Consider the following 25,426-nt stretch of genomic DNA (forward strand, 5'->3'; position numbering starts at 1 on the left):
GGTAATACAATATCATCGCACGCTAACTTGCATAAAGCCATGGTCTGTTCTAGATAAGTCGCTTTGGACTTTTGCATTGCTCATTTCTGCACTAATCTCTCCTCAGTAAAATCCTTCTTTTACGTTTCCTATCTCCCTCCCACTGCCCCCCGTGATGTTGCTGGAATATTGCTAAAAGCGGCGTAAAACCAAACTCAGTCAGTCCCTCCCACTGCGACTGTAGTTAGGCCGAATTTAGTTTAACAGATATTTCACACTTTCACATATTAACTACCTAAATTGTAGATATAAATGTGAAAAAAACAGGGTTTTTTCTATTTCCGACGGTACTTTAACGTCTAGTCCCTGAAATGAACATATTTTATGTATAAATATATATACACACATATAAACAGACTATGGATATGCTTAGAATGGTTAGTCTCACATCTCAGCTGGGAACGATTATCTTGGTAAGTCCGTCACAGTTTGTGTACATATGAGGGGCGGAGGGGTAACCTAATGGTTAAAGCGTTCGCTGGTCACGCCGAAGACCCGTTCGATGCCCCACATCGGTATAATGTGTGAAGCCCATTTCTGGTGTCCCCAGGCGCGATATTGCTGGAATATTGCTAAAGGCGGCGTGAAACCAAAGTCACTCAACTGCACATGTACATATGTCTGAGTATAACACTACATCTGTGCAACCACTACAGAAATACTGAACCCAACACAGGTTAGGGATCATGAGAATGTTTTGATATATTTATCTTATTTTATTTTATTTTTATTTATTTTATTTTTTTATTATTTGTTTTATTTTGGGTGGGGAAGGGGGCCTTTCTTGTGGTGAGTTTCTTTAAATTTGTACGGTATAAAAATCGTCTGTTTAATACATAGTAACACTCCTACAATTGTAGGTAGTTACACCCAAACATGCGCAACATGTGTAATTTACCTCTCTTAGTAAGATTTGCGTGGGTCTCAGTATTTATCCTATATTTACGTATCTTCTCTCTTTGATATACATTCCACTGTGTGTAAGTTATTTTTGTTTTGTTTAAGTTTTAATAATCACCTCCTCCTGAGATACCGTTGAAGTTACGTCCAGCAGATAAGTTTAACGTGTCACCTTTCGTTTGACGTATTCATGAGTATACAGATGTATTCACAGGGCGAATAAAGACACTCCTTTGCGACTACAAATGGCCCTTCGTATGTGAAATGCGAGGGAGGCATGTTGTCTTTCCGGTTGAGCAGTTTCTCCCCCGTCCCAACACACTCACTGCTTTGTGATCTGACAGCTTGGTGGATTGAACAACAAGAGTTGATTCCCTTTGCCGTGGGTTCATACTATTTTCGCAAAGGCTAATTCTATATGCATCGCATTTAATTGTGGTGACAGTGGTGGTGGTGAAGTCTGCCATACAGACCCTGAACCAAATATATCCAAGAAAGCCCATGCAAGTCTAGATATGTGGCAAGTCTAGATTTCCACAGTTTCTGAAAAAGAGAAGAAAATCTCAGGGTTCCTTTCCATTATATTTTATTTTTTATATCATGAACTGTTTTTTCCCTAAAATATGTTCATTTCAGCAGAGACCATATAATTTCAGAGATTAGTTGTTAGTCTAGTGGTGGTATACAGTCTCGTGTGATGCGAGTTATTAAAACTGGAAGAGGGTAAGGGATGGAAAATCTCAAATTTACTTTAAGGAGCTCAGTGATTTTAATTCATATATCAAAACATTCATCTGATTTGTGAAGGGCAAGTATTTACATAGAGTCATTGTAGTATGATGCAAACATTTTGTAAAAACAACTTTTTACAAGGGCCCATATCTGGATGGTCTATGCTTTTATATTTGCTGAAACTAACAGGAAAAAACAATAATCAAAATAGCCATATATTCACAAATATAGCGTCTAGAAAAAAAGGATAGCGTCTTTATCGGGTATGCACTTTCCAAAACGTGTATCTAAATTTCAAATGAAATTTGATTTTGTATTTTATGTTTCTATATTTTTCCCTTTTGCGTTTTTGAATTGTATGCACATTCTTTCTTGAATATTAATTGTACTGGTCTACTAAGCGGATATTAGTACTTGCGCGTCAAAGTTAACCTTTGGCATTTCGTTTTATTTCACAATATGTTTTGACGAAGATCCTTCTAGATGTAGGGTTTTCAACAGATGTTTGTGAATTGAAAACATAACTAACGCTAGTGGTGAGGAATACCTAACGGAAACTTGACCTACTTCGCTGGGTGCGGAAGATCTGCGGGAGAGGCATTGCTAAAAATGGCCTAACCTTGTATGGAATGCTACTGAACAGGAGGGCCTGCAGTCGTTTCAAAAGTTGATCTGCTTTATTTGTTTGTAGTCTGAATTATTCTAGGTAAGTAATATAATGATTGCTTGAAGACTTATCCGTTCGTAATCGTAATGAATATTCCTTTGAAAGGGAAATCGTATCCAAACTATGGTTCCACTTATCTTCTGAATCAAGTGCCAAACTTTTGATGCAAGTCAAATTGGTTCTGTCATTTTGAAAATACTTATAACATGGCAACATGAGTAGGATACCTCAGTACGAACAATCAAACTGACATTGCAAACCTGGACGAGGATATAGTACTTATTTTCTTTGATCCAGGAATGGAGAGCAGCTTATATCTGATCCAAAATTGATATCCGGGCACCTGTTATTCGGTGCCGGCGTCTAAGTGGAAAACTTGTTACATTGTGTACGAGTTTGGATACATTTGTATTGTAGCTGAAGTAAACGTGTTTATGGTAGGTTTGGGTGGCATATTAATGAAGTTATCACCATGTTATTCAAAACGTTCTGGACCGGACTCGAGATGATATAAACATTATGATCAAACATGCAGTTTGAAGGAGAATCACCGTCCACAAGGAGCGTTACTCATACACAGTCATACGTATTATGTTACGTGAATTTTTTTTCTCATGTGTAACATATTACAGCAGCAACAACATCAGTGTCATATGTTTAGTGTCAACAGCTTGTACAAGATCACTTCTGTTACTAGTGTTAGATACCTGTGAAGATCCGGATTAGAATTGGTCTTGAACAACCCATGCTTGACATAGAGGCAACTAAAGGGATTTAGTGGTGGGCTTGCTGACTTGGTTGATACATGTCATCATATTCCCATTCGCGTAGATTGATGTTTGATGTTGATCACTGGATTGTCGGGTCCAGACTCAATTAGTTACAGACGCTACGCCATATAGCTGGAACAGAGCTCCAGATAAAGGTCGTATTGGTGTATGTATGGATATAACATAAGCACAATCACGGTAGGAAACAATTTTAAAAAGCATTAGCAGATACGGACCACAGCAATGGTGTGCGGTTTCAGAATCATTTACAGGCGTATTTATCTAAAAAGTATTGTTTTATTGTTTACTGACCTGTTTACACAAAGAGTAGCAATGTTGTGGTGCATATATGAAACGAAACACAAGATAACTGATATGCCATTAAATTCCATTCAGTACTCTAAATGTACTCTTATTGTTTTCCAGTACTCCTATATTGAAAAATAAGAATGCATTACTCTGATCATGAAAAATTATCTGGAGCCCTGTGGAATATTGCTGGGTGTGGCGTTAAACAACATCGAACCCAAACCAAACTTCTGTTACCAACACTCATTATGGGAGTGTTTTCACGTTAATCTTTGTTATTTAATTAGATTTAACAAAAATTATACAAAGCTGATATGTCACGGTAATTGTTTCTTGGTTTATGCTGTTACAAAATGAAGGTGAAACGTTTCACGTTTCTGTAGTGTTAATCTATGGTCACTGTTTGATATGCTATGGAGACATTGTGTGTATCAGTAACTAGAGATAAGCAGTGTATCACAATATGTTGAAAACATTCTGGTACATTCTGTTTTTCAAAGTAGTTTATTTCTTCAGTTTGCTCAAAAAGCTTTTAGGAGTGAGTATGTAATGAATAATTGTTACCTGTGATAAGAATAGTAAAACTCGGGAACAGGTCAGAAGGGCCAAGGGAGAGTCAAAAGGGCCAAACTTTTAGAAAATAGAAAGATTAAAAGAAATTCATTACATGTTGTTGCAGTAGTTCAATAAAACATAAAATATATATTAGTTTGTATGTTCTTGAAGTCTATGGCCCTTTTGACTTTCTTTTGGCCCTTTTGACTACAACCCATAAAACTCTCTGCATTTTACGTGTGCCCTAGTCTCTGGACACAGGTGTATGTTTTGCACTGCCTTGTAAATAAATGATCATTTCATTGTGATCAGAAAATGGCATGATGTGATACAGTCAACTCTCGTTAATCCAACACCTGTGGTTGCAGAGATATATGTCGGATTAACGGAAATGTCGGATTAATGAAAATGTCGGATTAATGTATTTGTGTGAAAATATCAATGTTTACTAAATGTCATGATCGTCATACTGTTGCATGCATATCAGAAATGGTAGATCTAGTTATCTTCATCGTACGTAAAAATATTCACAGAAATAAATGTATATGATAAATAAATTATCATTTCATTGTAACAGAAATAAATAAATTCTTTAAAACTTCTTTTCGTCCATCAACTACTTCAACAAGAAGAGTCCACTGTTAGATCATAGGGGTGCCACTAGTTTATCATTGCGTAGTCAACAGTCAACAGAAATGTTGTTTTAAGACTGTAGGCGAATTGGGATGTAGGTGAATAGAGAACAACCCTAGCCAATTAACATTTTGAAGCAGAAAACCCTCTACTATGACTACTGTATTTGCAGGGGTAACATTGTGTACTGGTCCATTGTAGGGGTAACATTGTGTACTGGTCCATTGTAGGGGTAACATTGTGTACATTGTGTATTGGTCCAATGTAGGGGTAACATTGTGTACTGGTCCATTGTAGGGGTAACATTGTGCACTGGTCCATTGTAAGGGTAACATTGTGTACTGGTCCATTGTAGGGGTAACATTGTGTACTGGTCAATTGTAGGGGTAACATTGTGTACTGGTCCATTGTAAGGGTAACATTGTGTACTGGTCCATTGTAGAGGTAACATTGTGCACTGGTCCATTGGTAGGGGTAACATTGTGTACTGGTCCATTGTAGGGGTAACATTGTGTACTGGTCCGTTGTAGGGGTAACATTGTGTACTGGTCCATTGTAGGGGTAACATTGTGTACTGGTCCAATGTAGGGGTAACATTGTGTACTGGTCCATTGTAGAGGTAACATTGTGCACTGGTCCATTGTAGAGGTAACATTGAGTACTGGTCCATTGTAGGGGTAACATTGTGTACTGGTCCATTGTAGGGGTAGCATTGTGTACTGGTGCATTGTAGGGGTAACATTGTGTACTGGTCCATTGTAGGGGTAACATTGTGTACTGGTCCATTGTAGGGGTAACATTGTGTACTGGTCCATTGTAGAGGTAAAATTGTGCAATTGTCCATTGTAGGGGTAACATTGTGCACTGGTCCATTGTAGGGGTAACATTGTGCACTGGTCCATTGTAAGGGTAACATTGTGTACTGGTCCATTGTAGAGGTAACATTGTGCACTGGTCCATTGTAGAGGTAACATTGCGCACTGGTCCATTGTAGGGGTAACATTGCGTACTGGTCCATTGTAGGGGTAGCATTGTGTACTGGTGCATTGTAGGGGTAACATTGTGTACTGGTCCATTGTAGGGGTAACATTGTGTACTGGTCCATTGTAAGGGTAGCATTGTGTTCTGGTCCATTGTAGGGGTAACATTGTGTACTGGTCCATTGTAGGGGTAACATTGTGTACTGGTCCATTGTAGGGGTAACATTGTGTACTGGTCCATTGTAGAGTAACATTGTGTACTGGTCCATTGGCAGGGGTAACATTGTGTACTGGTCCATTGTAGGGGTAACATTGTGTACTGGTCCATTGTAGGGGTAACATTGTGTACTGGTCCATTGTAGGGGTAACATTGTGCACTGGTCCATTGTAAGGGTAACATTGTGCACTGGTCCATTGTAGAGGTAACATTGTGTACTGGTCCATTGTAGGGGTAACATTGTGTACTGGTCAATTGTAGGGGTAACATTGTGTACTGGTGCATTGTAGGGGTAACATTGTGTACTGGTCCATTGGTAGGGGTAACATTGTGTACTGGTCCATTGTAAGGGTAACATTGTGTTCTGGTCCATTGTAGGGGTAACATTGTGTACTGGTCCATTGTAGAGTAACATTGTGTACTGGTCCATTGTAGGGGTAACATTGTGTACTGGTCCATTGTAGGGGTAACATTGTGTACTGGTCCATTGTAGGGGTAACATTGTGTACTGGTCCATTGTAGAGGTCACATTGTGTACTGGTCCATTGTAGAGGTAACATTGTGCACTGGTCCATTGTAAGGGTAACATTGTGTACTGGTCAATTGTAGGGGTAACATTGTGTACTGGTCCATTGTAAGGGTAACATTGTGTACTGGTCCATTGTAGGGGTAACATTGTGCACTGGTCCATTGGTAGGGGTAACATTGTGTACTGGTCCATTGTAGAGGTCACTTTGTGTACTGGTCCAATGTAGGGGTAACATTGTGTACTGGTCCATTGTAGGGGTAACATTGTGTACTGATCCATTGTAGAGGTCACATTGTGCACTGGTCCATTGTAGAGGTAAAATTGTGCACTTGTCCATTGTAGGGGTAACATTGTGCACTGGTCCATTGTAGGGGTAACATTGTGCACTTGTCCATTGTAGGGGTAACATTGTGTACTGGTCCATTGTAGGGGTAACATTGTTCACTTGTCCATTGTAGAGGTAACATTGTGTACTGGTCCATTGTAGGGGTAACATTGTGTACTGGTGCATTGTAGGGGTAACATTGTGTACTGGTCCATTGTAGGGGTAACATTGTGTTCTGGTCCATTGTAAGGGTAGCATTGTGTTCTGGTCCATTGTAGGGGTAACATTGTGTACTGGTCCATTGTAGGGGTAACATTGTGTACTGGTCCATTGTAGGGGTAACATTGTGTACTGGTCCATTGTAGAGTAACATTGTGTACTGGTCCATTGTAGGGGTAACATTGTGTACTGGTCCATTGTAGGGGCAACATTGTGTACTGGTCCATTGGTAGGGGTAACATTGTGTACTGGTCCATTGTAGGGGTAACATTGTGTACTGGTCCATTGGCAGGGGTGACATTCTGTACTGGTCCTTTGCAGAGTAACATTCTGTACTGGCCCATTTGGGGCTGTAACATTCTGTGTTGGTTCATTGTAGGGGTAACATTCTGTGTTGGTTCATTGTAGGGTAACATTCTGTGTTGGTTATGTAGGATAACATTCTGTGCTGGTCAATTTAGTGGGTGTAACAGTGTATGGATTTATTTTTCTGGACTAACATTGCGTAATTATTGTCGGTAACTTTGCTAAAATTCAGATCACTGTGAGCACAAGTGCTGTTGAATCCTATGCTCTGTACTGAGCGTTTCAGTTTACCTATTTGATCAATATATCCTTTCCTTTGTTCCAGGTTGTCCTTGAGGTGTAAACTGCTACAATGTTGCGTCTTTATGGATGTGTCCTGGTGCTAGTGGTCATGTGTCACACTGTGATTGGTCAGCTTGACGATGAAGAGCGGCCAGATGAGTGGAACCCGGAGGACATGCCCCACCCAGTGAGGAACCCACAGCACTGCCGGCTGGGTCAGAAGCCAGGTTACCTGTGTGACCCTGATGGCATCCTGTCTGCCAGGAGTGGTGAGAACATCAATAGATTTCTAGCACTGTTGGAAAATAGGAAGAATTCCATGTCAGAATCCTACTGTTAAAAATTGGAGAAGCCATGAGTCCTGACATACTATTGAGAATAACAGGCAAAACATGTTGAGTAATGAGTGAGTGAGTAAAGTTTAACACCGCTTTTAGCAATATTCCAGCGATATCTTTGAGTATGTGAAATTGTGTAGATGTGATATCCATCTGTTGTTGCCCATAGCGATATTAAGCACAATCTGATGATCCATGAAGAAATATGCTGGCTCCTCTTGTTTGGTAACTGTGAAGTAGTTGTGAATGCATTGTTTGAGATGTTATTGTTCCTTGTGGTGACAGTGGAGCTGCTTGACTGGCTGCTGCGGGGTGCGTACGACAACGACACTGTCTGCCCATGCAGCACCTACTGGTGTGAGAGGACCAGGAAGGGAACTCACATCTCAGTAGCTCTCGTCAACAGGATGAAGCTAGCAGAAACGTGAGTCCGTAGTATAACACTGAGTGCTTAGGAAATGAGTGCCCTTATGAGCTTGTCTATATATATATACAGTTAGGGTGAGTAGTTTTTAAGGTATGATAAATTCTTATTCATTTGAGTTTTAATGAGATACATATTTGAGTGCAATGTTGCTGAAAATGTTAAGTGTAATTCATTGTTGAACAGTGTTGTGATTGTACTACATTTGTTATCCAAAGCGATCTTAGGTGAACATAACTCGAAAACTTAAACATAGACTTAGGATAGATGTAAGAACAACTACGGATAAATTTATTTGCTCTTCTTCCAATCATATTTATTCATTGTGATTATTTTCCTCAAGATAATAGTCTCATACCCAGCATTTTAGAAAGTAGTTGGGTTTCATATAACCTGATTGTTCCAGATTTGATGACCCTGACACTGCCGCCATGCAGGCCGCCAGCAACTTTGCTCTGAAACTTCAGAGCCAGCACTGGAATTTTGGCACCTGTAACAACGATGTGGTTATATTCTTCTCCCGGGATGATGGCGTGGTAGGTTCTGGGTTCCATCCTGTGTCACCTCATTTCCACAGTACTGTTTGGGTTTAGATCTAGTCTAGTACTGTCAGTCGTAAAATGTTTTTGATTTGCTGACAATTTTATGTGGAAGTTGTCCTGTATGCTATGGAGAGTTTTGTGCCTTACCTATGACAGGATCTGATGGCCATTGCCTTGAATCCAAGACTTTTCTTTATTGTTTTCCTTGGATGGACTGAACTATACTTGTATTTGTGGTTTCACCAAGATCACATTAAGCTGACATTCTTGAAGAGTGTTTGAAGTGTAAAGAGTACTATGTGACTGTGAAGCTTATCGTATTACATGTCATGTGATGCTATGTCACACTGTGAGCATGTGATAGGCACATGCCTGTATTAATCTTATCATTGTGTTTCAGTTGTTTGTGTCATACGGCCAAACAGCAGCACTGAGGCTGAACAACGCAGTTGTGTCCTACATACAGGGACAGTTCGGACATTACTTTAGACCAGGCGGCGACATTTTCATTGGATTGGCGGAAATGGTCATAGCCATCAGGTGGGTAGTCATTGCCATCAGATCAAATGGCCATTGCTGTCAGGTGGGTAGTCATTGCCATCCGGTAAAAAAGGACCATTGCCATCAGGTGGGTAGTCATCAGATCAAATGGCCATTGCCATTAGGTGGGCATTCATAGCCATCAGGTCAAATAGCCCTGCTGCCAAATGGGTTGTCATTGCCATTCAATCAAAGGGTCATCGCATCAGGTGGGTTGTCATTGCCGTCCAATCAAAGGGTCATTGCCATCATGTGGGTAGTCATTGCCATCCAATCAAAGGGTCATTGCCATCAGGTGGGTTGTCATTGCCATCAGATCAAATGGCTATTGTCATCAGGTCAGTTGCAATCGCCTCCTGCTGATATAGTGTGTATGCATGACTGCAAGTTGCCTTTGATGGGATATCCCAAATACGGCTTGAAACCTTTCACAGTACAAAACTTTGAACTTATTTGTTTATACTATGTGATGTCTTGAAGTATCTGCTGGAGATATTTTCAGTATTATCGTTTGTTTACAGGCAAGTTCTCAATGGCAACTACTATTTCGACCCGAACAACCCAAATGCGGAGCAACTTGTTGGTGGAACTAATCATGTGGCCTCTGGTGTCCTAGCAACAGTCATTCTGGCACTGGTGTCCAGAATTATATCCTGAGGAGAATGTTAATTTCTGTTTCAATTCAATTCCAGTTTTTTTCCCTCTTAATTATACATTTGCAGAAGGAAATTATAAAATGTCATCTAACATTGTCAAGATTTTTAATATCTGGGACTAGAAATTGAAGAACTGTTCATTTCTGTTATTTCCAAGTATTTCTAAATGAGTAAGATTCCGAGGGTGAATTTAGTCATTTGAACAAAGAGTACCACTCATATGCTTTTCTTTTTCTTCTTCAAGGACTCATTTTTTGGTTCTGAAAGAATTTAAGGTATAAATGGCATTATTTACTGTATGATATTAAAGGTGCTAGTAGTTTGAAATAGCTGTCAGTTACTGTGGAAGTGTTTCCACTAGCACACAACAATAAAACCATCGTAACTTGCATCCTTAAACATAGCCTTCACATTAAGACTATCGGAACTCCATGCTTTAGCAGACTTACAACAGTCTTAGCACTAAGACCATATACTTTAACATGGGCTAACACTAGTTTTAGCGCTAAGATCATCGCCACTTGCACACTTGAATATGGACTAATGATAGTCTTACGACCATACAACTACATGCTGAACACAGACTTACAACAGTCAGCACTAAGGCCTTCGTAACCCTTATACTTTAACATGGGCCAACGATAGTTTTATCACTAAGACCATCGCCACTTGCATACTTGAACTTGGACTAATGATAGTCTTAGTAGTCTTAATGTTACGACCATAAAATCCATGCGTATGACAGACTTACAATATATAACATACCTACGACAGTCACAGTTGTAAAATCAGTTTATGCAAGAGGGTCTTGGACCCTGTTGTACTGAGCTTCCTTAGTGCTAAGGTGATCGGAACTCTGAAGGCTTACAATAGTTGTAGTGCTAAGATGACTTTGTGAAAGAGCTTCATCGGAGTTAACTTTCCTCTTATGCAGCGTGGGGCGGTGGGGTAGTCTAGTGGTTAAAGCGTTGGCTCGTCACGCCGAAGACCTGGGGTCGAATCCCCACATGGGTACAATGTGTGAAGCCCATTTCTGGTGTCATCCGCTGTGATGTAGCTGGAATATTGCTAAAAGCGGCGTAAAACCAAATTCAGTCAGCTTATGCAGCGTCGTCCTGAAGGATAGGAAGTGAAACAAGACTTCTTTGTTACGACTGTATCACCACATTATGAACTGTTCCACAACCACTGTACATGCTGCACCATGCTAAGAAAGAACCAGTTTATGATGATCACGTGTTGTGCACATGGTCATGTGATGAAGTGAAACTTGTTGTGTCGCTGTGTGTATATGTAAGGAGACTGGGATGCAGTTCTCGACACTGATGCAAAACAAGCTGGTCCTGGAATTTGTCATTAGGAGTTTATAAGTATATCACAGCATGAATGTGGCCATTTTGTCTTTCCACCTTATTCATTTAGCAGAACATTCACAATGTACCGATTGTTAAAGAGATAATTTGTAACCTGAGTGTTTCTTCCACCAAACTGAAGGTTAAGCATCTCTTGTTGTTCAACAAGTGGATCATGGGGGTGTCTATTTCAGAAACTCTTGACAGGTAAAATCTGAACTTTACAGATTAGATTTTTGTTTTATAGGCGAAATTGTACAAGGAGAAGTCAACTAGCCCCTATAAATGGTGGGGATGTTTATGCATTGTCTGCTTTTGTTTATTCATCAATAAATGTTATCACTTGGCAGGATGTTATAGAGCTCTGCTGTTTAGATTTACCAGGATCTGTTTGTTGATCGTCTGTTTGATAATATTGTAGCATAATATGGTATTTATTCACTATGTAGTTCAATGTCATTCTGTTGTTCCTGCTATTCATTCATCTGTCCAGATACCATTATAGGTCAACCATTATGTATGTTTGTCTTTATATATATATGTGCTTGTCAAGAGGTTTGGTTCTGATAATGTTTTATTATTCTGCATGATGAGATTATCCTTAATTATGAGTTGTTGCTTGCTTTTTTTTACAAGAGTTGTTATTGCTGATCCACTTCTTAGATAGATTAAGTAATTGAAAATAAATACTTATATTTAATGAGATGGGTATCCAAAATGATGCTTGTTTGTCTCACCATTAGAATGAAATAATTGTTTTGTTGTGAAGGAGTTACGTCTCGAACAATATCATTAAATATGGAGGCATAGAACAGGAACTGAGAATCCAACTTCTGATTAAAGGGAAGTAACTCTACCTAATTTTGATTAAAGGGAAGTAACTCTGGTTTTTCCATTATGTAAACAATCATAGAATATTATATAGAGGAGAGGTTCCTGATTTGATTTATGTTGGTAGAGTAGAAAAATACCAGTTATTGTTATATGTATGGTATGTATTGTATAATGGGGAATGTAGCGTTTCTTTGTTTTTATTAAATAATCTCTAGGTTGTTTGTACACTGTAGAATCCTGGCAATACTGCCTCTGCACGGTTCCATGAAGGTGTATTCAAAATGTTTATTGGATTGTTTTAACACTTTATACATGGTTTATTTACATCTTTCACTGTTCCTAATTTATTATTACTGTACAAGTTTGAATTTTACAGGCAAGATACAACTAAACAGATGCAGATTGCCAAAGTGTTTACGTTGTTGACCATTACAAAGTTAAACAAGTGATCTCTCCAGTACCAAGCAATATTCCACTCATGATGGATACTTGATCAGTGATTTTCCCCCATAATGGTTTATAATATGGATCCAGATATGGATACGTGATTCAGGATTTTCTCAGATAAGGCCAGACCAATTTTATTTCTTGTTTTACGGATCCGCCTGTCGTATATTTTCAAGAATAAGAAAAAAAATAATAGTACTTTTCCCTACTCGAAAAATATAATCCTAATGTTTTTATTGGCCAAAAATGTAAACTTACAAGAAAAATTTTTTAGATTGTTTTTTGCCCCATATGCACTTCATAAATGGCTAAAAGTAAAATACTTTGAGTATTTAGAAGGAATATTACTTTGACTGGTGATTTTATTTTTATTTATTTTTCCTCCTGCCTTTAGGTTTTCTGAGGACCAAAATCTGTAAAAAAAAAAAGAAATAAAATTTGTCTGGCCTAATGGTTGAATATTGCAAATTGAAGTCCTGATGCCAATCTGTAGCTCCATCTTGTCCACTGTGTCTTAGCAATACCAAACTGCAGAAGTCTTTGAATGGAAGAGCTGGAATTGGTGCCATCTGTTCATTTGTCTTGGCATAAAATGATGAAGCCATGAGTTTCAAGCCTTTCAGTAAGTTAATATATTATGTGATACACTTGCCATTTATGAAAACAAAAAGGTTTTACATGTTTATGAATATTTTGTACTATGCACATCTTATAGGAGACTGAACCTCACATGTAACTTTTATACTGCAAGGAGTGCAAAGATGTATAAAGTGATTAAAATATAGTCTTTGAAGTCCAGTGTTATGTTTCTGTCAAACACAAACTATCCAGGTGTGTGTGAAAGATCACATTCATGTGATCATGAGTTTTACAGCACAGTCCCCATGCTTGTTGGTTTCATGGTTAAGGAAATGTCTATGAGTGAGTTTAGTTTTACACCGCACTCAGCAATATTCCAGCTATATGGTGGCGGTCTGTAAATAATCAAGTCTGGACCAGACAATCCAGTGATCAACAGCATGAGCATTGATCTGCGCAATTGGGAACCGATGACCTGTGTCAACCAAGCCAGCGAGCCTGACCACCCCGATCCCGTTAGTCTAAATGTCTTATACCTACGGGGCGGTGGGGTAGCCTTGTGGTTAAAGCGTTCGCTCATCATGCGGAATACCCTGGTTCGATTCCCATGCACATGGGCACAATGTGTGAAGTCCATTTCTGATGTCCCCTAACATGATTTTGCTGGAATATTGCTAAAAAAAACCCGCAAAACTAAACTCACTCAATCACTCTATGACCTACATCAGTTTGGACCTTTCTCAGCGCTAGTAAGACTACCATGATATACAGAGTTTAGAACAGCATTTAACTCACTCACTCATCTACAAACCTGGTTCATTTTAACATATTGTCAGCAACAATGATTTGTCATTAGCAACATGTACCTCCTTTACATCTAAACAAAACAGTTTTGTTGGTGATTTATGCAAACACAGACATGTTTTGCCACATGAATGGAAGCATGTGATGCAGCAAACCCACTATGAGGATGAGAATATGAGATGTATAAGAAAGATAGGGTGCCAAATACAAATACAATAACTTGTCACCAGTGATGGGTTTTTTCTTATGTTCTGTCCAATGATACGTATAGTGACAGGTTTTGACCACGATGATGACGGTCTCATATGTCATGACAATGACCAGTGATATTAGTTTACTGTCTAATGAAATGTATAAGGTTGTTAACTATTATCCTCCATGACTTGGATATGTTCCATTTTGCATATACTGCTTTAACAAATAACAGGTTCATGTAAAAAAACCTCTTTATGAATTCATGAATATTCAGTTATAGTGATTGTAACAAATTGAATTCATGAAGGACCTGAGTTCCATGCACCAAAGACATGACTGAATATTAATGGCACCGTCCCATGTGGTGTAGGGGAATGTTGCTGAAGTATCAGCGCCAAGCTGTCTTGTGGAAGCTGGTGTATTGCTGACTGCAGTTTAAAGCAACATTCATTCACTCCTGACTGGGCAAGAATGACTGGAATGTTCAAGGCGACATGCAGACAGCTATTTGTAACAGTGTGAGGCAATTTTATTATGTTGGTCTATCTAGTGATTGACAGCCTCCGTGGTGTAGTGGTTAGGGCGTCCGCCCGGAGAGCGGAAGGTCGTGGGTTCGATCCCCGACCGCGTCATAACAAAACACGTTAAAATATGGTACTTGTTGGTCGCTCGGCATTAATGGGTACAACAAGGACTGGTCGGCTCGGAGTCAGTATAATGTGTCTGAGTGGGGTATTCATGCTTCACTACGGCATGGTATCTCAGTGGGCTAGCACTATAAAACCAGCTTCAGTCTGGGCTAGTACAAGCAGCCGCACATACACATACACACGCATGCACGTCGTCATATGAGCGAAATGTTAAACCCACTTTCACCTCACCTCTATCTAGTGATTAATTGTGAGGACTTTCAAGAATAATGTTTGGGATCCAAGAAGGAAGTCTGATGTTCACCAATTTTCCCAACTTGACGTTTGTTTCCGTGCCTCATCCATCCTGTAAATAGTCAAGTCTGGATTACCTAGACTATCCAGTGATTCATCGAGCTTTGTCCAAGGCTGTCAAGGTATGATCACATGCTGCCCCACCAGTCAAAAGTCACTTCCAGCATAGGGGTGAGCGAGTTCAGTTTTACCCCGCACTCAGCAATATTCAAGCTATATGGCGGCGGTCTGTAAATAATCGAGTCTGGACCAGACAATCCAGTGAGCAACAACATGAGCATCGATCTGTGCAATTGGGAACCGATGTCATGTGTCAACCAAGTCAGCGAGACTGACCACCCAATCCCGTTAGTCGCCTCTTACGACAAGCATGGGTTACTGAAGATCAATATTCTAACCCGGACCTTCACGGGTACTTCCAGCATAGCAAATGTGGAGGGGTAGTCAAGTGGTTAAAGCTTTCACTCGTCACGTTGAAGACGTCACTCAATTCCCTGTATGGGTACAATGTGTGAAGCTCATTTTTGGTGTCCCCTGCCGTGATATTGCTGGGACATAGGTAAAATTACTATAAAAAACCTTACCCACTCACTCACTCACTCCTGCATAGAAGAACCTATTACAACCCAAAGATCCAGGATAGAATTGGTCTTCAGCAACCCATGCTTGTCATAAGAGGCGTCTAACAGGTTTGGGTCTTCATGGGGTGTCGGCCTGGGAAAACTAAATTTTCCCTATTCCTGGGAGAGCTAAAAGTCAGGTTGTGGCAGGTAGTCCCGCGAAAGCTAAAAATGAGTAATTGCTAAGAAAACATCAGATTACCGTACTCTAGATTAGCGTGCCGAGTAGTGTTGTTTCTAAACCATACATTACATACATTACCATTATACCTTAGAATAGTGGATCCTGTTCCCTTGTTTCTTGGAAATGTATAAACACCAAGAGTAGTGCACGACGCTATAATTATGTTACAATAAATAAAAGAAATAAAGCTACAATAAATGTAAAATTAAGGAAATTATATTAGAATAGATAAAAGGAAATAAGGTCATGTCAAATTTAAATCTATTTATTTATAATGATTGAATATATGCCGTAAGTGCATAGTTTTTGTCAACTTATGATATTATGTTCTTCATATAAAAGTTATTAGGAAGTAATATTTCTGATAAATGTTTCATTAGTAAACTCATAACTATGTATATACTTATATATGAAGAACATAATATCAAAGTTGACAAAACTATGCATTTATGGCCTATATTTATTCATTTTAAATAAATTGGGGCATTTTGACTACCCCACTGGGGCAATTTGACCAAATTTGCTGGGTCATTTTGTAGCTGGGAAAATTCGACTGGCATTCGTACTTGATTTAATTTATGTTAAAAATACCACTGACAGTAAGTTGTTACAGGGAATGATGGAGTATAAATTAATCTAGTGGGTATTTTTTCCTTCTTCAGCCTAGCTTGGGGATTTCCATACCCCATGCGTGAATGTCTCTTTCATATGTGTCCGACTCGGAATGATTGGCGCATTTCTCCTGCCGAAATCTGTCATTTCACTTGGAAAACGGAAGAAATGGTGGTTCTTTCCCATGTTCGATGATGCCGTGCATCCCCAGGCAACGCAATACACCATCGTACCATTTAAAAAAACGACAGAAACAACACGATTTGTACTACTGTAGCGTTTGGTCTTTGGCAATATGGCGGACTCCAGGCACATTTGACGTCACAAGCGGAAAGGTCACGTGGGTTCCAGCGAAATATGCATAATGACCGAAGCTGAGATTTACAGAAACTGTTTTCGCAATTAAAACATAATTATACATAATTTTTACTTGAAAATTTGGGAATATGTTTCTGATGACTTTATCTTTCACCCAGCAAATTATTGCAATTCACTCGTATTCTCCTTTAAAGAAGCTATATAAGGGTGCTCGGTGATTTTTCATCATCAAAATGGCGAAGACACAGGTTAGAGTTATGTTTATTGAGTCAGTGAGAGGTGGCCAGCATCTATTCTATGATCAGTACAAGTTTCGATGTAAGAGAAGTCAAGGATAAAAGAAGTATGGGGCATGTGTTCCAGCAAGAACAGTGCAACGTAGAAGTTTCCATCGAAAGGGATCGAAGCCCCACCCAGGAAGAGAAAATACAAGAATATCGACTTCTGTCTGCAGGCGCTCAAAGACGACCTCAACATCATCGGCGACATGGACTACATGGATCAGTAGCTGATCTCATTCCCCTGCAGTAATCCACGAACAGGCAGTCAGTTAATCAAAAAGACAATCATTGTCAATCAGGGTCACTGAATTGGTTGACAAGTCATCGTATCCCAATTGCCTTGATCAATGATCATACTGTCAATCACTGCCTGGTCCAGACTCGATTATGTACAGACTGCTGCCATATGGCTGGAATATTGCTGAGAGCAGCGTTAAATAATAAAGTAAGACAACACTCAGCTCCTCCATATGAGTAGAGGTACTCTGTATGTATGGCTATTTTACTTCTGTATAAAGACTGCTGCTGATATGCCAAACAGATCAAGACAGTATACAAAGTTACAACTCAAGCTTTATTCCATGGTACAATACAATGATCTTGAGGTCAAACGGATGGTTATGTACAGTGTAGCATGAGGATACTAGTTTCCATAGCAACAAGCCTAACAGAAGCATAGACACATCTTCAACATGATGGCACCACAGAGGTATATACACATTGTTAAAAGAAACAAACTCCTCAGGAAGCAATTCTTTGCACATAGTAAAATATTCTAAAAACATTATTTATAGTGTTCTATGTATTCTTGAATTTGTACATATGCATCAGAAATGCAAAATATTCAGCTACATGTGTTCTTGTATAATGTCTTAAAACTTATTTTCTGATTAAAACTTTCACAATCCAATTAAATTCTGTACACTGCAAGGTAAAAATGAAATATTCACAAAAGTTTGATTTACATTTATACAAATAACAACATTAACAACAGGGAACGGCAAAGTTGTTAGAAACAAAAGAAATAACAACAATCTTTAACAACTTTCTGAATTCATATTTGTCCAGTTAACAATGAACACTGTTAAGACTTGAGAAGCAATTGTCCTACGTTGAACACAGGAGCACAAGGACACAGCAACTGAAGTGGTTTGGGATCACAGGTAAAATACATTTGATGTAGACAGAGTAATTACATATCCAAACTGTTGCACTATTTACTATGGAGTCGGGTGAATATATAGTATACTGTATTAATCATAATCAGTCACCGGCCAATAAACATCTCATAACCAACGTCCTGACCAGTCAGTAAATAATCTTTGAAATGCCCTAAAATTACTAATGTAAAAATGTAAATGACATTATTTTCTTTCATATATTACAGATTATTCACAGAAAACACAAAAATGTATAAGGCATATATATTTCACGTTACTGATATTACAATTGTCAGTTTTCATTAACATCAAAATTATATTTTCAAATACATGTGTTTTCTCCTGCTTGTTCTTGACAAATTTAACTTGAGTATGACGTTAATTAGCACATCTTGTTCCAAGGCTACTTATTACAATAAATACAGTAGACAATCACCCAACACTAACAATGGGGATATTTTGGACAGAAAAACTCAAGTATACTGATGGAAAGAAATAAGTGAACATCTAAGAAATATTATCAGTACTTGTTCAACTCCCTAGGAAGTACACAGTAAAGTATTTATTTTAGTTATTTGTGGCATTATAACACATATATACCATGAAGAAAAACAAAATTTACTAATGTTAGATGGAGTGACATGCTGACGTGATGAAACATCACAACTCAGTAGAGAGCAAGGACCTGCAGGTTCAGGTTTTCTCACGGCTCCTTCCATATGTATACAGGAATAACAAAAACAAAACCGGTTCACATATTTAAAAAAACATCTTGAATTTGACAGCACTAATATTCTGAACCAACATTTACATGGTGGTATACCTGTTCTAAAATGTCGACTTTAAAACCTATTTTCATCAACAAAGGACAGAAACTACAGATGTCAAAGGTAAGCAACAGGTGAGATGAAATGTCATACCCTTCTGTTGTACAACTAACCTTCCCTGTGATAACAAATCGGTGGAATCAACTTGGTGCAAGACTAATTTTGTAATATCACATTGGTTTAAAAGCTAGTCTGGACACAGAAACCAATTCTATGACTAGGTTCCCATAGTATTTACACATTCATCACAAAAATATCTGCTCAATCTCTGTACATACTGCTATCACAAGAACAATGATCATCTCGTTCAGCATGAAAATGTCCAGCACAAATCTCTTCTTAAACAGCTGACATGAGCCACTTAATGGCTTAAATGTAGAAAAGTATCAGTGTTTCCTGTCAACATATTGAAATAAATTTAAACCACATACATTGTTCGAAATGTGTATGATAATATTGAATTTCAATGAAAGTCAAGATAATGTGGTTTTCATGTTTTACAAATTGCCAACATTATGAAAATATTCACTAAAAATGTCTCATTTTCTGATTAAATGTTTGCTCAAGAATTTCTCATTGGTTATTTTGCCTTGGGATTCCATCTTGGCAGATTCACAATAAAGATCAGCATTAACAGAAAAAATATTTCCCTGGCATATATTTAACATTCACCAGCTAAAACTGGATGGAAATTTACAACAATATAATAGATTTTATTTTCAATAGTTGCATTTAATTCCTGTTATTGAATACTGAAACAGTAAAAATTGGATCCTCAATGAGTATTTATACGGGAACACTGACCTGTCAGTAAGGTGTGTAATGGCTGCGTGTTGTCAGCCTATAGTATGACACAGTCACCAACATTTCCCTGTTAAACCTTCTCAAAACATTACCAATTATAAACACTCTACTCAAGTCTAAACAGGCACTACAGACAGTGGAGACAAAAGTGCAGAGTTGAGCTATAGGACATGGTTTGATCTCCATCAAATGTTGTACTAGTTGAAGTGAAACATATTATATCTTCTCATAAGAATTACAAGATCAGAATGTTAGTGGACAAGTATTTGATCAACACTGGACTGGTGATAGGCAATTCACACAAAACAGAAATGCTTATTACAGTAATCATTTTGAAACTTGCATAAAAATGAGATGATATCATTTCTGTTCGGAAAACATAAAACATTAATCACTGAATCCCAAAATTCCATCATGGGTTCAAAACAGTTCATTGCACCAATTATGCCATTAACATTATTGAAAAATCTTCCATTAAATTCTCAGATCAAGTCCCCATCTGTTACTTCCGGCAATAAAACTCTCAACTGGACGTACTTAATCCCCGTACTGGTAAAAGTAGTATTATGCAATATACAACGCCATGACAATCTTCAAACAATCTCATAGACATAGAAACATCATTTATACAATGTACAAAAATAACAACTTGTAGCTGAATATAGATTTCAGCCTGTTGAATGATGTAGTTAGTCAAGACTACCCCTTACAGTGCCATGCATATACCTCCAACTTGCATAAAACAAGGGGAAAACTTGAACATGAAAAGATCATGTGCAGTACATTTGCCTCCAGAAATGTGTTTAAGCCCATGACATTTCTTGAGCAGTCCACGTGAAGCCCATTTCTAGTGTTCCCAATCATGTTTCTGCTGTAATATTGCTGAAAGCAGCATAAAACCATACTCACTCACATAATCTGGAACAGTTTCCTACTGTTTAGCAAGCACATACATTATACAAGGTTGAATGAACGTGGTTCTTTGCACTGTGAGGCATCCTATTCAGAGCTGACATTTACTTGAGGTCGTGTAAAACTTATGAGCAATCCCCATTGGTAGAATGAATCTATTTACTCGAGGTAATGGCGATATTATGATGATGATGATCATAAACTACATGACGGTGAAGATCTCTTCATAGATTTTAAGCATTTATGAAATATAATCCGAAAAAATGCCCTTGTAAAATGAATGGAATTTTGTGAGCAATCCATAGTTATCATTGTACAGTGATTCCCTTTTATATAATGGTTTTAGATCGTGAATGGATAAGCATGTCTGAATGTTGTCCTGCATGTAAGACAAAACAGAATGTTTTGCGAAGAGAACCAAGTGAACATTACGAAAGTTGATACTATGCCAGCAAGCAAACACCACTCACCACCTTTTCATAATTTGCTATGTCACCAGTCATTATTTCTCAAAATATACAACCTTTTTCACATATACGAATGGCATGTTTTCTTCCAAACTAAAACAGAATTAGATATATCTTTCCAAAAATAATAAATATAAATTATATAAGACCAGAGTACTCTTTCCAGTTGTTTGTGCCAAAATAGGCATTAACGTTCTGCAAAACAGTTCCCTGCAAATTGTATTAAAGTTTGCGTGTAATGCTCCTTTGATTCTTTAAATATGATCTATTTTCCCTTTTATTCTCCAATATTATTATCATCCTATTTTCCCTTTTATTCTCCAATATTATTATCATCCTATCAGATTACTATTGTTAACAGTTTCAAATGTTGCACCCATCATACATATACAGCTAGTTTCAGTTCATTTTACTACCCATAAATGTTTTTTCTGAGCAGATGAAGAAAATCAAAGATGGCCACATGGAAGCCATACTGAACCTTTTATTCTGATGAACAACCCTAAATCCTGGACCGATATGGTCAGGAATAGCGTAAGGCGGTTGCAGATCAAATCATTGGGCACATTCAAGGTAGGGGCCAAAATACACCCAGACTACTTTCCCATCCATCCATGAATATGGTTGGTCCCATTTATGTTTGTGACAAAACCCTTTTATGTTTGTGACAAAACCCTTGACAAAACCCTTTTATGTTTGTGACAAAACCCTTTCCAGGGGCCATTGTATGATAACTATTATATCATAAACATTTTCTATGAATCAATGTGGTGATGGTGCCAGGCATTCACAACAAATGCTATCAAACCCTGACTGGTGGCACCATCATAAACACATGCAAAAACAAGGGAATGTTCCCTACCAAACATGTCAAAGCTGGGAAACACGGGAAAGTAGGGAATTATATCAGACAGCATTGAGGTGCACATTCGAGTTTAATAAGTACAGATTGGCCAGTAACTTGCTCTATTTCAGCCATCATATTCTCTGACTGAGCAAGTCATCATAACAGTATTATATAAATGTTAAGGAGTGGTTCCCATATCAAAGGCAAAATGAGACGAAAGTGACACAATCTTGTGTAACTGAACCAAGGGCATAAAGAAGTCTCAAAAACTTTTAAGTAAAGAAAACAAATTAAAATCAATTTTGTAAGATCATAAAAGTTAATCATTTCCAGATGAAGAGCCAGAAGACTGTACCATACTTAGGATATGGTCCCTCTTAGTGTTACCATGTTACCATTTGAACACTTATACTTGCCTGTCTCAAACATGGCCTACAAGTTGGTAAATATACATTCAAAATATTTTGATTGGTCAGTTAGATATTTCCAATCACAATCACCACCAAAGAATAGGTTCTCCTCTGGTCAACATCACACAGTGCACTTATCGAGTATCTCTACCCATACCTGAGCTTAGTTACATGCAAGGAAATCTCATCAGTTTGAATAGCACTCTCATACATGTTCTTATCCTCAAACCTGGAAATCTGTACATAGCACTCTTTTGGAGTTTACTACAGGTCAGCAAGAATGTGCTCTGACAATTGTACAAGCCTACACAGTTGACATGTTGCAATCATTCCACATGAAAGATCCATATACATGGATTATTGTGACAAAGAAAGTCAATCATAATGCTGACATTAATCTCTAGCAAGTTCAAAACAAATTATACAGAGCATAATCTTAAAAAACCTCCCTCAGAACTGAATTATCATTTCATCTGAGCAGGACTTGTATGCTTAGTATAAAAATCTTACATTGAACAGACTTAGTAAAATCCTAGTAATGGTGACAATAGTTTATACATCTGTTGAATTTGAAATGTAGATTTCAAAGTCTGCTACATCATCAGTATGAATCATGTACCGGTAGGTCATGAAAATTTCCAGCCGCTGGGCTTTGAGCTGATTGTTCAAGAAATTGTCTCACATCAACCAACATCCAGTTATCTTCTGTAAGCCACATGCATAAGCTACACACAAACCTTAAACATCCAGAGATTCTGCTTAAATACAAGTGTTTAGATACATAGTACAACATTCCTCCAATTTAACAAGACAAATAATTCCATCATTGTAGCCGTCTTATATTCTCTACAAAACCTTGTAAGTTTGTATTTTGCATATTGTAACATACCATCCAAATACAGTGTGTTTCCGAGAAGGTATCGTTTGCTCCACAGGCAAGCACATTTCAAGCACAGAAACAGTTGTCCTGACAACTTATTTTGTTCAGCATGAATAAATGTGCTGCAGGTGGTCAGATTTTCTTATTTTTGAGAAACACGCTTAAACTTTTTCCTGATGTTTTGAGAATAACAATAGTTTTCAGTCTTATATTATTCTCATTACTAGTTATTGTTGGCTATTTTTAATAATTTTAAGATTAAAGGACAGGAAGGTTTTGAGTTTTAGGTGATATTTGGGGGTACATGGAGCACTGCAAAAACCCACGGCCAGAAACACAGAGCTACTTTACAGCTGCCTTCTTCAGGGCTGGGAGCAACGACATCAACAAGCAGCAGCATCATCGTTGTCACTCACTCCACTAAACTAGCAACACACACGGAAATAATTCAACAAGCAACATTGGTATTAGCTCGTAGGATGTGCTGACCTTGCACAACAAACAACATAACATGGTAGCCATCATTATTGTCAGGTTCCACTTCTAGTTTAAAAACACAAACAGGAACAGACTTCACACTTGGTTAATATATGCCATCGTGTATACTAGATTCACAATAAAGTCAGTCTACTATTTCATAGTTAAAAACTGAATTTCTTTTAAACAACAAGCAGGCCCCAATATGGCACTGTCGTATCTTGTAGTCCGTAACTGCCTGGCAGTTTAGAAGATACATGTTTGACGTCTATTATGAATATCATCCTGTGAATATTCAACTGGTGGAGACTATGAACCTGTTATTGCACACTTGCATTATGGTTGTTATACACTGGCATGTTCATGTGCCACACAGTTACCTCATAATCCAGCTGCATGAATACTTATATAACCATTGCACAATAGTATTATTTCACCACAACTTGATCTGTTAAAGCCAATACTGTCTGCAATCAGCTCATCACAACACACAGCTAGACAAGACTGGCTTGAGCAATGTCAAATCCAGCTAACACAGCCCCGTGTTCAGGGAAAACCTGATTCCGAGAGGTCCTCCCTTGCCCATGGACATTAATGTATTCTGGTGGACACCCATAGATGTCCTTGTGAGCGGGAATGTTCCCCGAATAGTTCCTCTCCGTGTTGTTGTTTGCCCAGAAGGTGTAGTTGGGCGGGGGACTGTTGAAACCGGATTCATTGACACGGGAGTATGTTGGCACTGACTTCTCATTTCGGAATGCTGAGGAGCGGCTATTGTTCAAACACTCCACACAGTAATACCCGGACTCTGAGTTGGAAGAAGAGTCTGATAAGTGCCTCTCATACGTGGGGCTGGAGTATAGATCTTTGTCTGAATGGCTGGGATCCACCTTACACTTCCTTCCATTCTGAGATGCCGTCTCCTGCAATCTGAGTGAGACTTCTTTTGTGGACTGATATGGAGGGGGCTTGTCCGTGTTCCTTAAAACTGACACAACCCCATAATTTGGAAGGGGGTTGCCATACATTGGAGGGGGTGTACGATTGGGTGGTATGTTCATGTTGTTATCTTTAGTGAAGGGAGGTGGAGGAGAATCACCATACGGTGGTGAGGGAATAAGGTAATTGCCATTCATCATTGTGTAATTAACTGTAGGAGTTGTGGGGCTGGAAGAGCTGCTAGGAATGCTGGGAGTTTGAGACTGAGGTGAAGGTCGTATAGGGACTGGCTGGAGGATGCCGAACTCTGGTGCACAGTTAATGAGTTCCAGGTACTTTGGCATGTCTTTGGAACGGGGTTGGAGGTAGCCCAAAGCATCGATCTCGGAAGCTCGTTGCCGCTGGATCTGAGAGTAAGACACACGTGGGTCATCGACAGAGGAACATTTGGAATCAAGGGATGATGTGCGCTTCATAGGGTTGGCTGTCGACAGGTCTACAGTCAACTGAAACATTAAGACATACAGTTAGAGAAACTATTGAATAAAAAGCAACATTTTATTCATTGAA

General features: G+C 38.5%; 2 protein-coding genes across 2 annotated transcripts in view; one reads left to right on the forward strand and one right to left on the reverse strand.

Moving 5' to 3' along the window:
* The first annotated feature begins 2,222 nt into the window (after window positions 1-2,222).
* Window positions 2,223-11,178, forward strand: LOC124258538. Its single transcript, XM_046692607.1, has 6 exons — window positions 2,223-2,377; window positions 7,507-7,732; window positions 8,087-8,225; window positions 8,632-8,761; window positions 9,168-9,307; window positions 9,829-11,178. The coding sequence occupies exons 2-6, from the start codon at window positions 7,534-7,536 to the stop codon at window positions 9,962-9,964; spliced, it is 744 nt and encodes a 247-aa protein (XP_046548563.1). The 5' UTR covers window positions 2,223-2,377; window positions 7,507-7,533; the 3' UTR covers window positions 9,965-11,178.
* A 12,497-nt stretch (window positions 11,179-23,675) lies between these two features.
* LOC124258537 (proto-oncogene tyrosine-protein kinase ROS-like) overlaps window positions 23,676-25,426 on the reverse strand; it is a 162,838-nt gene continuing 161,087 nt past the window's right edge. The window contains 1 exon segment of the mRNA XM_046692606.1: window positions 23,676-25,362. Coding sequence (XP_046548562.1) covers window positions 24,412-25,362 — 951 coding nt within the window. The 3' untranslated portion in view covers window positions 23,676-24,411.

This window comes from Haliotis rubra, unplaced genomic scaffold, assembly GCF_003918875.1.
Source record: "Haliotis rubra isolate DU_JTF1 unplaced genomic scaffold, ASM391887v1 Scf697, whole genome shotgun sequence".
In the NCBI taxonomy this organism is placed as follows: domain Eukaryota; kingdom Metazoa; phylum Mollusca; class Gastropoda; order Lepetellida; family Haliotidae; genus Haliotis; species Haliotis rubra.